Source organism: Guyanagaster necrorhizus, assembly GCF_019112545.1.
Source record: "Guyanagaster necrorhizus MCA 3950 unplaced genomic scaffold BT62scaffold_2, whole genome shotgun sequence".
Classification (NCBI taxonomy): Eukaryota; Fungi; Basidiomycota; class Agaricomycetes; order Agaricales; family Physalacriaceae; genus Guyanagaster; species Guyanagaster necrorhizus.
The window spans coordinates 2,055,914-2,070,346 of NW_025064881.1; the positions used below are offsets into that span (position 1 = coordinate 2,055,914).

Genomic DNA, 14,433 nt, shown 5'->3' on the forward strand with positions numbered 1-14,433 from the left:
CCTTGAAGGCATCCTACTGTTAGAACCTGAGCGCATAAACAACAATTCGCGTACAGGGTGCAGATCTTTAGCCTCTGCATCAGCGATTTTCTTGTTTTCATCTAAGGACAATGGACAAGGGCGCGTCGGCAGGCATGGCGGTCACGGAACAAAAGAGAAAAGAAATGGGCCATTTTCGGCGCTTACATAACACATCGGCTCTTAACTTCCTACCATCTGCATGGCGAATTCCGACATCTACAACCTCGAATTACTCTCCCTTGTTGCTAAAATCACCCAGGAAATCACCAATCATACCGGCCTCAATGATAAAACCCTCGCCGAATTCGTCATCTCTCTCCACGAACAATCCAACAAAAGTCTACCTGCATTTAAACAAAAACTGAAGGAAGTCGAGGCAAAGTTTCCTGATTCATTTGTCGAAAATGTCGACCGCCTCATTCTCAGCATGCACCCGATGCATAAACAGAAATACAAACCATCGACGAATGGAGATGCGAAGGGTGCGGCGGCAGAGGGCGAACTAACAGAGCAGGAGAAGAAAAAGCGGCTCTTCCCCGGACTTGCTCTAAAGGACAGCGAGGTCAAGACTCCAGTCCCAGACGATATTTTCTTGCAGGAGATAGGTGACCTAGTATCTGGTCGGAAGGTGCGGGGTAGGCCTTGGGAGAACGACCGAGAACCGAAACGCCAACGGAGAGAAAGCCCACGGTCTCCTAGTCCTCCTCGAGGACGAGACTACAGCTCTCGCGACAGACGGGGCGGATATAGTAGCCATCCCCCACTAGACGACCGGCCTGTTCTCTTTAAGATTTACAACGGGCGAGTGACGGGGCTGAAGGAGTTCGGTGCTTTCGTCACATTGGAAGGTGTAGCTGGACGGGTAGAAGGTGTGTACGCTTCCACGATAATTAATATTTCTGACTAACGTCAATAAGGTATGGTTCATGTGTCTAATATCCAAACTGGCATGCGAGCAAATTCGGCTATGGATCTTCTCAGTCGCGGACAGAATGTCAAGGTCAAGATCATCAGTGTGGCCGGTAGCAGGGTTGGTCTTTCCATGAAGGATGTCGATCAAGCGTCCGGCCGCGACTTGACGCCTCACCTTCGCATAAATTCCGAGGCGGAAATGGAAGAGGAACGAGTCAAGTCAATACGGAATGCGTCTTCCGGAGCAAACGCACTACCATTGCGGTCCAAGAATGACCCTCCCGTTCGATCTGCGAAGCGATTGACCTCTCCGGAGCGCTGGGAAATCAAGCAGCTGATTTCGTCAGGAGCCATTGATGCATCGGAGTACCCTGAACTCGATGAAGAGATGAATAATCCTATGGTTCATGCCGAAATCGAAGAGGAACTTGATGTTGAGATCCGAGAGGACGAGCCGCCTTTCTTGGCTGGTCAGACCAAACGCACACTTGATCTGAGTCCAGTGAAGGTTGTCAAAGCTCCGGACGGTTCTCTGAATCGAGCTGCTTTGGCTGGTGCCTCCCTGGCGAAGGAGAGACGAGAACTCAGGCAGCAAGAGGCAAATGAACAGGTGGATTCTGAGGCAAGAGATTTCAGTCAGCCGTGGTTGGACCCAATGGCAAAGGAATCGGATCGGACATTTGCTCAGGATATGAGAGGCAATTTGAAAGGACAGAAGGCTGGAGAGGTACCCAAATGGAAGGAACAGACGTTCAACAAAGCCACGACGTTTGGAGAGATAACAACGCTCAGCATCCAGGACCAGCGGAAGAGTTTGCCCATCTACAAACTGCGCGATCCTCTGCTTCAGGCTATCGAACAGGTGTGTACACACTACCTTGTCGCTGTTAAGATCCATTAACTTACCTTTTTAGCATCAAGTTCTCATCGTCGTCGGTGACACTGGGTCCGGAAAGACGACGCAGATGGTCCAATACCTCGCTGAAGCAGGCTTTGCCGATCGTGGTAAGATAGGTTGTACACAACCTCGACGTGTTGCTGCAATGTCTGTTGCTAAGCGTGTCTCTGAGGAAGTCGGTTGTCGACTGGGACAAGAAGTTGGGTATACCATTCGTTTTGAAGATTGTACCAGCCCCGAGACGCGGATAAAGTACATGACGGATGGTATGCTTCAGCGAGAATGCTTGATTGATCCGCTGTGCAGTTCATATTCGGTCATCATGTTGGATGAAGCTCACGAGAGAACGATCGCCACCGACGTTCTTTTTGGTTTGATGAAAAGTACGTCTTGTTTCTTGTTCTTTTAGCAGGTATGTCTAAAAGTTCTCATTTCAGAGGCTGTCAAGCGTCGACCTGACCTTAAACTCATCGTAACGTCCGCCACACTTGATGCAGAGAAATTTTCAAAGTACTTCTTTGGTTGTCCTATCTTCACCATCCCTGGGCGAACTTTCCCCGTTGAAATCCTCTACACCAAGGAGCCGGAAAGCGACTATCTTGACGCATCCCTTATTACCGTCATGCAGATTCATCTTTCCGAACCACCTGGTGACATTCTTCTCTTTTTGACGGGGCAAGAAGAGATCGATACAGCTTGTGAAATTCTCTTCGAGCGTATGAAAGCTCTTGGTCCCAAAGTCCCCGAACTCATCATTCTTCCCATCTATTCCGCCCTTCCTTCCGAAGTACAGTCAAGGGTCTTCGAACCTACACCTGCTGGGGCTCGCAAAGTCGTCATTGCCACTAACGTAGCCGAGACAAGTTTGACCATTCCTGGTATCTACTACGTTATTGATCCAGGGTTTTCAAAGCAAAATGCGTACGATCCGCGATTGGGCATGGACTCTCTTGTTGTCATGCCTATATCACAAGCGCAGGCCCGGCAGCGCTCTGGTCGTGCTGGTCGCACAGGGCCTGGTAAATGTTATCGACTGTATACCGAGGCGGCGTACCGCAACGAGATGTTGCCCAATTCCATTCCAGATATTCAGCGAACCAACCTTGCTTCGACTATCTTGCAATTGAAGGCTATGGGTATCAACGACTTGTTGAGTTTCGACTTCATGGACCCACCACCGGCGCAGACCATGCTTACTGCACTTGAGTCACTATATGCATTATCGGCTTTGGATGACGAAGGGTTGTTGACGCGGCTGGGGAGGAAGATGGCGGACTTCCCTATGGAGCCGCCACTAGCAAAGATGTTGATTGCCTCAGTAGAGCTAGGATGTTCGGAGGAGATCTTGTCCATCGTGGCTATGCTGTCCGTCCAAACGGTGTTTTATCGTCCAAAGGAAAAGCAAGGTCAAGCCGACTCCAAGAAGGCCAAGTTCCATCAGCCAGAGGGAGACCATCTTACTCTTCTGACGGTGTACAACGGATGGAAGGCTGCGAACTTCTCAAACCCGTGGTGTTACGAGAACTTCATCCAAGCTAGAAGTATGCGGCGAGCACAGGATGTGCGGAAGCAGTTGCTTGGTATTATGGATCGGTGTGTTTACCTTGATTCGCGAAGTTTTTTTTCTCGATGTTAACAAAACTATCTACAGGTACAAGCACGATATCCTTTCATCGGGTCGAGACTATAATCGCGTTCGCACAGCAATTGCTTCGGGCTTCTTCCGAAATGCTGCCAAGAAAGACCCCCAAGAAGGGTACAAGACTCTTGTAGAGGGTACACCCGTCTACATTCACCCATCCTCTGCGCTCTTCAATCGAAACCCTGAATGGGTTGTGTTCCACGAATTAGTCCTTACCACGAGGGAGTACTGTCATAACGTGACAGCTGTAGAACCTAAGTGGCTCGTTGAAGTTGCGCCACAGTTCTTCAAGGTTGCGGACGCTAACAAAATCAGTAAGCGGAAGAAGCAAGAGAAAATTGAACCTCTTTACAACAAGTACGAGAAAGCGGACGAGTGGCGTCTTTCGAAAGTTAAAAGAAGTGCACGATCTGTATGTTCAAATTTCCTCTCTATCCGTCCTGTATTCTCACGATCACTTTTTAGAGTCAAACATTTGGATGATACGCTTTTTGTATTCCGTTGTATACTATGTAATAAATTATGATTAGAATTGAGGTGAGCATAACTAGAAGCATTCTAAACAGAGGGTCGGAAAATGAGGGAACTTAAGATACAATCGACGATATGGGATATGATACACTGCTATATTTCGAGAGGTCGGTGGGGTCCATGCCCATGGGCATTGAGTAAAATGATACAAGGCAAACTGGGGGTAATGATAAGAAGCCGTCATGACTCATGATCAATCCAATAGCACTTACCATAGTAAACTAACCAACAAATCTTAGCGCATCCGCACTAATATAGTACTTTCCAACTTCTCCTGCTTTCGTAGATGCAGCTGTAGCGTCTGGAACCAGCAGAAACGTCTGGGAAAAGACGCGACCATGACCATCTATCGTCTTTGAGCCAGTAGTGTGTGGGTTGCCAGCCGGACCACGTCCATGAGTGACATTTCCCGACACTGTAATGAGAAGCGATGGTGGTGATGTACCTGTAACAATTTTGATTGTTAGATGCCATACTTTTCCAAGACATCGAAGTGAAGCCTACCAGGTATGGGATGACAGTCAAATGATTGCATCTCATGCTTCGTTGGAGGCATTCTTGTAATGAGCTCCTTCAGACCGTCTATCCCTTGCTTCGTCGTTCCATTCCAGGACAAAGACGAGGAAGACCGGTAGAAACTGGGTAGATCCGCCACCCGAGTGGAGGAATCATAAGTGTTGTAATAGATGCGAGTGAAGCTATCTGCTGCACGTGTAGCGATAGAGATACTGAAGAGAAGTAGAATTGAGCCAAAAGAGAGCATGGGAATGATGAAGGACGCACTCGTCGCGGGTGAAGGGAGTTCGAGGGGTGGCGGTCATTGTCGCTGAGCAAAAGAGGCGACGTCACGCTGTGACCATGTGAAGAGACGCACAGCCTCAACACACAGCCACATCACTTGCCGCTCTGACGTCCGTCCATGGTGGAGACCCAGCTTCGAGTTCTGACGCTAAATTGCTGGTTCGCTTATTTTGCCTTTTTAATTTCTGCAAAATTTCTGACCTGGAGCACTCAGGGGACTGAAGTATGTCTCCAAAAATCGCTTTGAGCGTATCCGAGCTATCGCCAGTGAGCTCAGCAATGCCGACTACGATATTATAACACTGCAGGAGCTGTGGGTCTTCTCCGACTACGTGCATGTTAGAGAGTCCGTGTCGAAGCGTCTGCCGTACTCCAAATTCTTCTATAGGTACACTGCCAGTATATGTATATGGACGCGTGCTTACATCGTGTTCACTAGCGGAGCTCTCGGTTCTGGCCTGGCCATATTCACTCGGTTTCCTATTATCGCGACCTCGGTACATCCTTATTCCTTGAACGGAGCGCCCATAGACGTTGTTGCCGGCGACTGGTTCGTTGGCAAGGCCGCCACAAGTGTGGTCGTCTTACATCCAGTCTTGGGCCAGGTCCAGATATTTAACACGCATGTCAGTCATCTTTTCTTTCTTTGTGGAAAGTTCATCTGACACTGGTCTTGTCTAGCTTTTTGCCAAGGGAGGAGAAGAGGGACCCGAGCATAACAGAGCTCATAGACTCGTCAACGCGTGGGAGTTTGCAAAACTTGCGCGTCAGGCTGCGGAACTCGGACGCTACGTGGTTGCGGTATGGTTCCCCTGTGTAAATAATATGTACACTTATATCTTTTTGAAGGCTGGCGATTTCAACAGCATTCCGACGACATTACCCATGACAATCATTCGGGACCATGCCTCACTACTTGATTCATGGGCTGTGACACATTCCAGCCTTCCGTCTTCAAGTATTATACCTCCACCACATGAAGCTATCACCAGATTTGGTGTAACCGCAGACTCGCCCATGAATTCATACTCCGTTGGAAAACCCCTCGATCCGTACGCTCGCAAATTCTGGGGCAAGAGACTGGATTACATATTCTACCGTCAACCTTTGCGGCCCTCATCAATCCCTCAGCTGAAATGTACAGATTGCAAAGTTGTCCTCACTCACAAGGTTCCTGGAACCTCTCATTCCTTCTCGGATCATTTTGGCCTTGAAGCAACTTTAGAAATTCAACAGGTGGAGGCTGCGCCTCTGGATTCTGATTTGCATGGAGAAAATCTCGACGTTTCTTCTTCATCTATTCCATTTAGGCATTCAACAGAACTTTCCAACGCTGCAATAACGACTACCATTCAAGCCTTGGGCGCGTGTTATAACTTTTCACGTTATCGCGCACGCCGCGAGCTATATGTGTTTGGCTTATGTCTGATTATTCTCGTTGCCATTGTCATCGGCTCATCATGGCTACCGCATCCCTGGATCAATCCCATTTTTCTACTTTTTACCATTTTCATCGCCTGGTTGGCGACGACAATGCTCTACGAAGGATTCTTGTATGGTCAATGGGAATGCAACGCGCTCATGAACGTTGTAGAAGAGCTGGAGATATACAAAAAGGGCCTAGAGTTACGAGTTGGGGCATAGTCGTAGTACTTAGGACAGGATGTAGAGTGTATGATATAATCAGATGCATTGTTTGACTAGAAGGCAACTCGATAAACATGTTTTCTGCTGACTCATTATCGCGAAAACAAAGTGCGTTCGTTGGTGTATATCATCAGAATCTCGACCATCTACCTTTCTCAGCAACCCGATACAGGTGTGTAATAATTTGCGCCACCTGACATTTGGCCAATAGTAACACGCACGACTCTCATTCAATTGCAGCCCATTGCTCTCCATTAATATGAGCCCAGTGGTAGCTGCGGAGCAGCTTGTTGCCGGGAAGGAAGAACCGGAAGTCGACGAAAATGAGATTGAGGATGGAGAAGAGGATATTCATAACGGTGCCGCGAACGGTGCGTCGTGTCAACAATGAAGTGTCCGTCATCTCTTTCTTATCCTTGCTTTTGACTAGGAGATGCAAAGAAGAAGAAGAAAAAGAAGAAACCTAAAAAGAAAAAGGTAGAACAAAGCGATCCTCCTCGTATTGGACTCTCGAAGTTTTACCCGGACGGTATCTATCCCGAGGGTGAACTCCAGCCGTATAAAGATGAGTGCGTGCAGCGATATGCTTTCCGTGGAATCATCTGACTTTGGGCTAGCAACACCTGGAGAATTACGTCCGAGGAGAAACGATACGAGGAGAGAGTGATCAACGAAGATCCGGAGGCAACCTATCAAAATATTCGAAGAGCAGCGCAAGTCCATCGACTCGTCCGCAAGCATGCCCGGAAATATATTCGCCCTGGAATGTCCACGACGGAAATTGTTGAAAACATCGAAGATGGAACCCGGGCACTCGTGGAAGAGAACGGGCTTGAGTCTGGAGTTGGTTTCCCGACAGGCGTCAGTTTGAATAATTGCGCGGCTCACTACACTCCCAATGCTGGTGACACCAGAGGCAGGTTTGCTAGCTTCCTTCTTACGTTAGAAGGCTCATGTCTGGAAATGCAGTGCTTCAGCAAGGTGATGTCCTGAAAGTGGACTTTGGTGTACATGTGAAAGGGCGAATACTTGACTCCGCCTTCACGATGACCTTTGATCATACTTACGACAAGCTTATCGAAGCCGTCAAGGCTGCCACAGACACTGGTGTTAGGGTAAGTTTTGTGCACTATTTCGGTCATGCCATTAATATCCGATCATTCTCCAGGAAGCAGGCATCGACGTTCGCCTCGGCGAGCTTGCAGGAACCATTCAGGAAACCATGGAATCTTATGAGGTTGAAGTCGGAGGCAAGGTGTATCCTGGTGCGTTGGATCTCTGATTTCATGATTCCTTTCTAAAGACAACCGCAAGTTAAACCCATTGAGAACTTGAGCGGTCATTCCATCAACCCTTATCAGATCCATGGAGGAAAGTCAATCATGCTAGTTAAGAATGATGACCAGACCAAAATGGAAGAGGGCGAATATTTCGCAATTGAAACATTTGGTTCTACGGGCCGTGGTCGGATCGTTGAAAGCGTAAGTCTCGCATTTCTATCATCTCCATCTGTGGTGACAGGCCCCAAAGGGAGACTGTTCTCATTACGCGAGGGTATACGATGCACCGCATGTGCCCTTGAGGTTTGTTTCATGTTCCTCATCATGCGCAACGGCTTCATTTTAATTAGATTGACCTCTGCAAAGTCACTGTTGAAGACGATCAACGAGAGTTTCGGAACTTTACCTTTTTGTCGCCGCTACTTGGACCGCATTGGCGAGAGTAAATATTTGTTGGCGGTGCGTTCTTGTGGTGCCGATATTCATGGAGTCTTACTTTCTTTCGTAGCTGAACCACCTAGTGTCACAAGGTGTAGTGCAAGACTATCCTCCGTTGTGTGATCAGCTTGGATCGATGACGGCCCAATTTGTATGGCCCCAACTTCTGCAACCCCGTATTGTATTCATCTTGTTTCAGGAGCATACGATCTTACTACGGCCGACAGTGAAGGAAGTTGTGAGTCGGGGAGAAGATTACTGATGTACGGTAGTAAAAAATACCGTTTCCTGTGCGTCATGTATGCGAATCGGATCCATGGCTCGTCGATGACAACTTTCCTGCTGATCGGAGCTTTTTTTTCTGCTGAACACGCGCATTGACAGATGATCGCGGTTCTCATGGTCCGATTGGTGCAATACATACAAGCAGCGGCTCAGAACAGAAAGAAAAAGCAGTGGAAATCACATGAAAGTTTGCATAAGGAACATAACCAGATCCGGTACGGCTTTACCATTAGGGGCTGTTGCCCCTCAACATCTGCGTCTGCTCCGCTTCTAATAAAACACTTCGCTCGATCATCGTTGTCCTTTCCCTCTGTCGCCAGCGCCAGTCGAGCACTCTATCATCCCTTTCTTACGATTGTCTACTGCAGCACAACCTCTTTGCACCATGTCTTTCATCTCGAGCCCTCGTATCGGTGAAACATGCAATAGTTCCTGTGCTGCTCACTGTATCATTCATGAAGCTGCGCGAAAGCAGCTTCATGCCCTGATTGATCACTATGCGACACCAGGAGTGGCGCCGCCCTCCGCTCGCATGCTACCTCGACTGAAGATTCAGGACAAACCTTCGCTCAGACTATGGGATTGGTGGAAGTATGGGTGGTTTGTGGCAAGCAAAGGTGGTTTTCATTATATTCTGTTTCTTCACCGTCCTTACTCTCTTCAATAGCAACTCAGATGACTGGAGATGTACTAACTCATGCGCTCTGGGGACCCCGCAAGAAGTCGTGGGGTATTGAGATGACCTTGATATCAGGTCTAATGCGTGGCGCCGGGCGCCACACTGCGCTTATGGATCTTGTAGGCGCAGGTTCGCCGTGTTCACATTTTGAATACTGACATGATTTTCTTCAAGCCTTCCATTCGTCTTTTCATGGGTCTTGGAGGACTTGCCCCTCTGCCTTCCGATGCACTCGTTACTCCTGTTACCTTCCGCGTTCGAAAGCGGCGGTTGCGAGGCATTCTTGCGGATTTCGATAGCAAAGAAACCGGACGTCGGGAACTATCCGGTGAATGGGTAGTTGCGAAGAAGACTTGGCACAGATTACAATCGGAATGGAAAGCGTCCCAATCCGGTCGTAAAGGATCTGGTCAGTCTCCTAGGCCAGGAAAGAAGACTGAACGGGTTGTGTTATACATCCACGGGGGTATGTGTGGATTGTTTTTCTCATGTGGAATTTAGTTCTGACCCCTGAAAGGTGCCTACTATGTTGGCAGTCCGGCATCTCAAAGGCAGATCTCAGTACCCTTGGCTCAACATACTGATGCGCGCGTTTTTGGCAAGTCTACCCTATCACTGGTCGCCAGACCTAGTCTTTAATACAATTTCATTTTCGCAGCCCTTGATTATCGGCTTGCACCTGAAAGTCAATTTCCCGGCCCTCTTCATGACGCCGTGAGCGGGTATCTGAGGTTGGTCGAAGACTTGAATATCCCATCAGGCAACATCATCGTTAGCGGCGATAGTGCGGGGGGCGGCTTATCACTTGCATTGCTGTTGTACTTGAGGGATAATGACTACCCAATGCCGGGTGGTGCCATCCTAATGTCTCCGTGGGTTGGTAAGTACACTGACATTATATCTTGACTTCTCTGAACTGGATTATCTGCAGATCTGACCATGAGCTGTGAATCATGGGACTCGAATGCGGGGTTCGATGTTATCCCTGTTTTCTCTCCTGCGGATTATATGAATCCTGTGGCTCAATATTTAGGCCCATACGTGGAAAGATACTTGACGCATCCATACGCCAGTCCGTTGTTCGGCGACCTCAAAGGGCTTCCTCCTCTTCTCATCCAGTCTGGTGACTCCGAAGTGCTAAGAGATGAGATAACATTATTCGCTCACAAAGCCACCTTGGCTGGCGTCGAAGTACGTCATGAACTCTACGAGGATGCGGTCAGATTATGTATTATACATATGCGTCCAATCATTTACATCTCTTTCAGGTCCATGTTTTCCAACTCTTTCCCTTCCTCGAAACTTGCGCTCGTGCATTTATGTCGATGGACGTATTTGTACATCAAGTTCTTCCTAGCTTCGAGAGTCGATCTCCCCAAGTCATTGCTCCTAACGCAGAGGAAGTCATGGCAGTTGAGATCGACAACGACAACGCCGTTGTTCTCAACTGTGAAGGAATCGCCACTCCCATTGCAGCCGAGGGAGTCAAAGAAAACTTGGAGCATTGTTCGGATGACGACTGTGTCCCATCTACACCTTCATTGGCCTCTAATGGCGGAAATAAGCGAAGACCACTCCCTCTCTCACTTACCAAGCCACCTGGTCAGCGTCCGAAGTCATTCCATGGTACGGTCCCTGAAAAACACAATGGGAATACAGCTCAATATATAATACCTCATCCTGATTGGGAAAGTGTACCTGGTCAGGCTCCTTCTCCTTCGCTTCGCCGCTCTTTCAAGCGGACGACTAGCTACTCTGATATCTCTCGTCTGATTGAAAACTGGACCCATTCAGGTCCGGCCAACCAGACGCTGATGTACAGACACCCAGAGCCTTAATTTTTCCTCTGACACCTACTGGGTTTGGGATCTCTACCTGACAAGCAGAAAGATGGTACCTGACGGCTGCTTTATACTTAGTACTGACATAATGTATAATACTGATCTATGGTAAATCGTCTCAGTGCGATTCCTAATATGAAATACGACGTATCCAGCTAGTTTTTATAGATGTTGACTGGGTTCCTCTTTAGAATAACGCGGCATGAGTTCAACGACAGTCTATATCGTAGCTTGTTAGGTTCAAGTCGCATGCCATTCGTCGCGATCATGTGGCCACCTTGGTTGTCCGCATTGCTTAGGATTTCTAGTATAACCGTGAACAGCGTAGGATAAGCATCATGTTTGGTTACTTGAACGTCACGGAGAATAGGCGACGATAGACGGTAAAAATATGCATTCGCAGGTTACGTACTCAGTGACTGGGTTTTCTTTGGCATTTGTCTTCCTTGTAGGCGTCCCATGGATCCGTGAGCTTTTCGACTTCCGAGTCGGCGTGGAACACCACAGTCGAAATTAGGGCTTGTCCAAGCAAACTCCGATTCTACTCCGATGCCATGCAACAATGCGAAATCAGCAGGTTTAAATATTCCCTAATCTCAGATCTCAGGCTCCACCATAGCAACCCGTCAACATTCTTTGAAAGTGCATCAACGGCCTTAATGTCGTCGCCCGACCATCCAACGCATAAAATTAGTATCCCGGCTATAATACAACGGCAGATAAATTATATATGATCACTCGAACAATTTCTCGAATTTGCGAATGCACGATTGAGGACGGTAATCTGTGCCATTCAGCAGTGAGTAAGGAGCATGGATACAGCCTATAAGCTTTTACCTATGTTTTCGCCGGCATTACAATCGCAGTTCTTATTTTCTCTATCATCTCCTGCAGGACAGTGTTGGAAAGGTTCGTGGCGGTAGCCGATGTCACGGAAGAAATGCAGTTTTTCTTTGGGCGAGAAAAGTGCTGCTGCAATGGAGTGGACAGGGGCGTCGCCCCATCGCTGGGGTGATAAGATTAAGAGTGCTCCTTCATCGACAAGATGCAACATACCTCGTAATAAAACCCGCCTTTGGATTCTAGATAGTCGAAGAACTTTTGATATGCGTCACCCCTCCAGAAATCCATGTCCGCGATCTCGAAGTTACTCCAGACTTTAATTGGCTGAGACAATTTGTACGCCGAAACGAAATTTAACAACGTACAGTGACATAGGTTGTATGATTTCCCTTGATTATCGCTAAGGTAATCCATTGCATTGGATTCTGAGATGTACTGAGGGAATAGCTTCATGAATTCTAAGATTATGTGTATCAAAGTTCGCGTAGGGAGGACAAGTAACATGATAACCTACCTTTCACAGTGGACCATAGGGTAGGAATTGTCTTTTCCCATTCAAGGAACGATATTGTAAAACCTAGAGATGTCATAAGAGGTCAGACTTCGCGACAGCAGTCGAACTCTCACCATAGATCTTGTCATTGTTCCTCATGAATTCAAATGGATCGTATGTGACATCGCAGAGGATTTTGATATCAGGTCTATAGATAATTTGTTAGCCAGAAATACACATCTTAAATCCTTTACCCACTCCACTCTCCAATAGTACCGATACGGTTGAAGCAATGGATGGCGGAAGAAGAACTTGAATTCATCACTCCAGTCAGTCAACTGAGCAGTAAAGGGTCCGGTAAAGACTCACGCCAGAATTAAATCTGCACATATTTCGATATGGCACACTGTCTGCGAAGTGTAAGACATATAAACGACGTTCGCGAAAATACGGGACACACACCAGCATATATAATCTTCGCAGCAGCCATTTTTTTCCGGCCCGCAGCAGCCAGGGTCTCATCTATCCAATGTGGTTGGTACCAGTGCTCTTTGGGTATCAACCCAAACGAAACAGGCGCAGGAATCGCTGCTGATACCCGACTTGAGAAACAGTCAAATACGTCGAGATGACGAGCGACGAAAGAAAAACCTTTTGAATTCATCGGTAAACTCCTCCTCGTTCAAAAATACCCAAGGATACCCAAAACGGCGATTGAAGCGATTCTCCACGAAGCCAATGCTTGAAAGGGCGCCCTCGATATCTGAGTTCCGGCATAACATGACCATCGTAGCATTCTCTTTCCCTTCGCCGTTAGGTCGCGGCGGTGTTGGAATAGATGGGAGGTCGGCCAGTTCAGAGGGCACACCTACTTTGACGGTGGCAGTCGGATCCGGAATCTCGACGTCAATTATTTCATTGTCCATTGCAACCCGCCAGCTATGATATTCTCCAAGCAGGTAGGTCACGTAGATGACACCAACCTGAAGAAGATCAATGAATAGCTAGTAAGTATGAGAGTATCTCTTACCACGGCGGCACCAACGAATCCATAGCGCTTACGACCTGGAAGAACAGCAGGTATCCTCATACCACCCAAATCGCGTAGTCCCGGTTGGTCGTTTTTGGAGAAATGGACTGTGTGAATTTCTCGGCCACCATCACCTGCGCATGCATAATATATATAAAGGCTGCGCAGTCACAGATATATTTTTAGGGTCACCGACGACCGGAATTTCGAATGGCACAGACTGCTGCACAGTAGAATTCAACATCCGCAGAGGTTAACGTTAATTTAGGGCCTGGTAAGGAATAAATCTAACTAGCAGCCGTATAGTTATCCATCCATGACTTGACCGCGAAACTTCCGCGAGTCTGGGAAGTACCAAAGCGGGCTCGAGGGGCTGCGCGGTCCGACGATCCGCAGGCTACTTACCCCTCGCTCGTCCGCATCCATCGCCGCAATAACTCCACAACGTTTGTCTTCCACCTTTTTTTTTTTTTCATCCGTTGCTGCCACGAACTGTCTAAATGTCGACATCCCACCTTTACGGATCCTGCAGTTAACATGAAATACGAAGATCGTGGCTAGAAATCAGGGATATGCCGATGCCGTTTGCAATACTAAGATTCACCCAGGACAGTCCTAACTCCACTAGTCCAGATAGACCTGGTTGACCCCCACCGAGCAGGGCTCTTATACGGAGTCTCTGCTCGAGTCAGCCACAATGATGGATATCAAACCACGTACGTTGATCCTCAGAGCCCGTCATGCGCAACGTCGATAGCTTCTACTTTCCATGAAAAATTTGGCCCGGGAAAACTCTCACAGCGCCCGTTGTCTGTCGATTTGTGAGCGAGAACAGGTGATAATATCTGCAAGAACATTGCTACGGCCTCTAAGGGGATGATATGGGCCACTTTCACTGTCCAGCATCACAATGCAAAGTAATGGAGAGTTCCCAAGACTCTGTCCACCGTCTGTCACCTTCACAAAGCTTTTCATCTCTGCTCCGAGGGGCACTCGGGTTCTCAGTGACACTTTAGACTAAAAACTCAGAATGTTGCCGCTTCACAACATGGGATGGTTTCTCGTGATTTATCCAGAGGAACCGGGAATGGG

General features: G+C 47.9%; 6 protein-coding genes across 6 annotated transcripts; 4 read left to right on the forward strand and 2 right to left on the reverse strand.

Annotated features, from left to right (window-relative positions):
* The first annotated feature begins 196 nt into the window (after nucleotides 1-196).
* Nucleotides 197-4,081, forward strand: BT62DRAFT_926440 (P-loop containing nucleoside triphosphate hydrolase protein). Its single transcript, XM_043185042.1, has 6 exons — nucleotides 197-890; nucleotides 939-1,795; nucleotides 1,848-2,214; nucleotides 2,269-3,424; nucleotides 3,483-3,885; nucleotides 3,939-4,081. Exons 1-6 carry the CDS (start codon nucleotides 221-223, stop codon nucleotides 3,954-3,956), a joined length of 3,471 nt encoding a protein of 1,156 aa, XP_043045727.1. The 5' UTR covers nucleotides 197-220; the 3' UTR covers nucleotides 3,957-4,081.
* BT62DRAFT_926441 (NTF2-like protein) lies at nucleotides 3,951-4,841 on the reverse strand. The gene is made up of 4 exons (XM_043185043.1): nucleotides 4,788-4,841; nucleotides 4,509-4,732; nucleotides 4,217-4,449; nucleotides 3,951-4,161 (listed from the first exon to the last, which is right to left on the reverse strand). The coding sequence occupies exons 1-3, from the start codon at nucleotides 4,823-4,825 to the stop codon at nucleotides 4,226-4,228; spliced, it is 486 nt and encodes a 161-aa protein (XP_043045728.1). The 5' UTR covers nucleotides 4,826-4,841; the 3' UTR covers nucleotides 3,951-4,161; nucleotides 4,217-4,225.
* Nucleotides 4,842-4,907: 66 nt separating this feature from the next.
* BT62DRAFT_941326 (uncharacterized protein) lies at nucleotides 4,908-6,522 on the forward strand. The gene is made up of 5 exons (XM_043187788.1): nucleotides 4,908-4,964; nucleotides 5,020-5,193; nucleotides 5,245-5,431; nucleotides 5,487-5,606; nucleotides 5,655-6,522. The coding sequence occupies exons 1-5, from the start codon at nucleotides 4,924-4,926 to the stop codon at nucleotides 6,447-6,449; spliced, it is 1,317 nt and encodes a 438-aa protein (XP_043045729.1). The 5' UTR covers nucleotides 4,908-4,923; the 3' UTR covers nucleotides 6,450-6,522.
* A 368-nt stretch (nucleotides 6,523-6,890) lies between these two features.
* Nucleotides 6,891-8,432, forward strand: BT62DRAFT_882375 (peptidase M24A, methionine aminopeptidase; the record flags this gene model as incomplete). Its single annotated transcript, XM_043182701.1, has 9 exons — nucleotides 6,891-7,021; nucleotides 7,070-7,372; nucleotides 7,402-7,567; nucleotides 7,621-7,717; nucleotides 7,767-7,933; nucleotides 7,983-8,035; nucleotides 8,083-8,191; nucleotides 8,241-8,321; nucleotides 8,370-8,432. Coding segments are annotated over 9 exons (1,170 nt in total), but the record flags the coding sequence as incomplete, so codon positions are not given.
* Nucleotides 8,433-8,840: 408 nt separating this feature from the next.
* On the forward strand, nucleotides 8,841-10,972 carry BT62DRAFT_881277 (uncharacterized protein; the record flags this gene model as incomplete). The annotated part of the gene is made up of 7 exons (XM_043182663.1): nucleotides 8,841-9,072; nucleotides 9,123-9,253; nucleotides 9,309-9,600; nucleotides 9,652-9,765; nucleotides 9,793-10,014; nucleotides 10,066-10,352; nucleotides 10,403-10,972. The coding sequence occupies 7 exons, from the start codon at nucleotides 8,841-8,843 to the stop codon at nucleotides 10,970-10,972; spliced, it is 1,848 nt and encodes a 615-aa protein (XP_043045731.1).
* Nucleotides 10,973-11,671: 699 nt separating this feature from the next.
* On the reverse strand, nucleotides 11,672-13,457 carry BT62DRAFT_941335 (glycosyl transferase). The gene is made up of 11 exons (XM_043187789.1): nucleotides 13,342-13,457; nucleotides 12,963-13,294; nucleotides 12,774-12,913; nucleotides 12,681-12,721; nucleotides 12,570-12,622; nucleotides 12,446-12,519; nucleotides 12,333-12,395; nucleotides 12,184-12,276; nucleotides 12,032-12,132; nucleotides 11,813-11,981; nucleotides 11,672-11,759 (listed from the first exon to the last, which is right to left on the reverse strand). The coding sequence occupies exons 1-11, from the start codon at nucleotides 13,399-13,401 to the stop codon at nucleotides 11,710-11,712; spliced, it is 1,176 nt and encodes a 391-aa protein (XP_043045732.1). The 5' UTR covers nucleotides 13,402-13,457; the 3' UTR covers nucleotides 11,672-11,709.
* Nucleotides 13,458-14,433: the final 976 nt, after the last annotated feature.

Bases quoted from the DNA above. Each gene is read 5' to 3' on its own strand.
- BT62DRAFT_926440 (XM_043185042.1), top strand. From the start codon at position 221: ATGGCGAATTCCGACATCTACAACCTCGAATTACTCTCCCTTGTTGCT. The intron at 891-938 runs GTGTGTACGCTT...AACGTCAATAAG, and splicing joins TGTAGCTGGACGGGTAGAAG to GTATGGTTCATGTGTCTAAT. The intron at 1,796-1,847 runs GTGTGTACACAC...TTACCTTTTTAG, and splicing joins TGCTTCAGGCTATCGAACAG to CATCAAGTTCTCATCGTCGT.
- BT62DRAFT_926441 (XM_043185043.1), bottom strand. From the start codon at position 4,825: ATGACCGCCACCCCTCGAACTCCCTTCACCCGCGACGA. The intron at 4,733-4,787 runs GTGCGTCCTTCA...ACTTCTCTTCAG, and splicing joins ACTCCCTTCACCCGCGACGA to TATCTCTATCGCTACACGTG. The intron at 4,450-4,508 runs GTAGGCTTCACT...AAATTGTTACAG, and splicing joins TGACTGTCATCCCATACCTG to GTACATCACCACCATCGCTT.
- BT62DRAFT_941326 (XM_043187788.1), top strand. From the start codon at position 4,924: ATGGTGGAGACCCAGCTTCGAGTTCTGACGCTAAATTGCTG. The intron at 5,432-5,486 runs GTCAGTCATCTT...GGTCTTGTCTAG, and splicing joins TCCAGATATTTAACACGCAT to CTTTTTGCCAAGGGAGGAGA. The intron at 5,607-5,654 runs GTATGGTTCCCC...ATCTTTTTGAAG, and splicing joins TCGGACGCTACGTGGTTGCG to GCTGGCGATTTCAACAGCAT.
- BT62DRAFT_941335 (XM_043187789.1), bottom strand. From the start codon at position 13,401: ATGAGGATACCTGCTGTTCTTCCAGGTCGTAAGCGCTATGGATTCGTT. The intron at 12,623-12,680 runs GTGAGTCTTTAC...GATGAATTCAAG, and splicing joins TGTGCAGATTTAATTCTGGC to TTCTTCTTCCGCCATCCATT. The intron at 11,760-11,812 runs GTAAAAGCTTAT...TGAATGGCACAG, and splicing joins TAATGCCGGCGAAAACATAG to ATTACCGTCCTCAATCGTGC.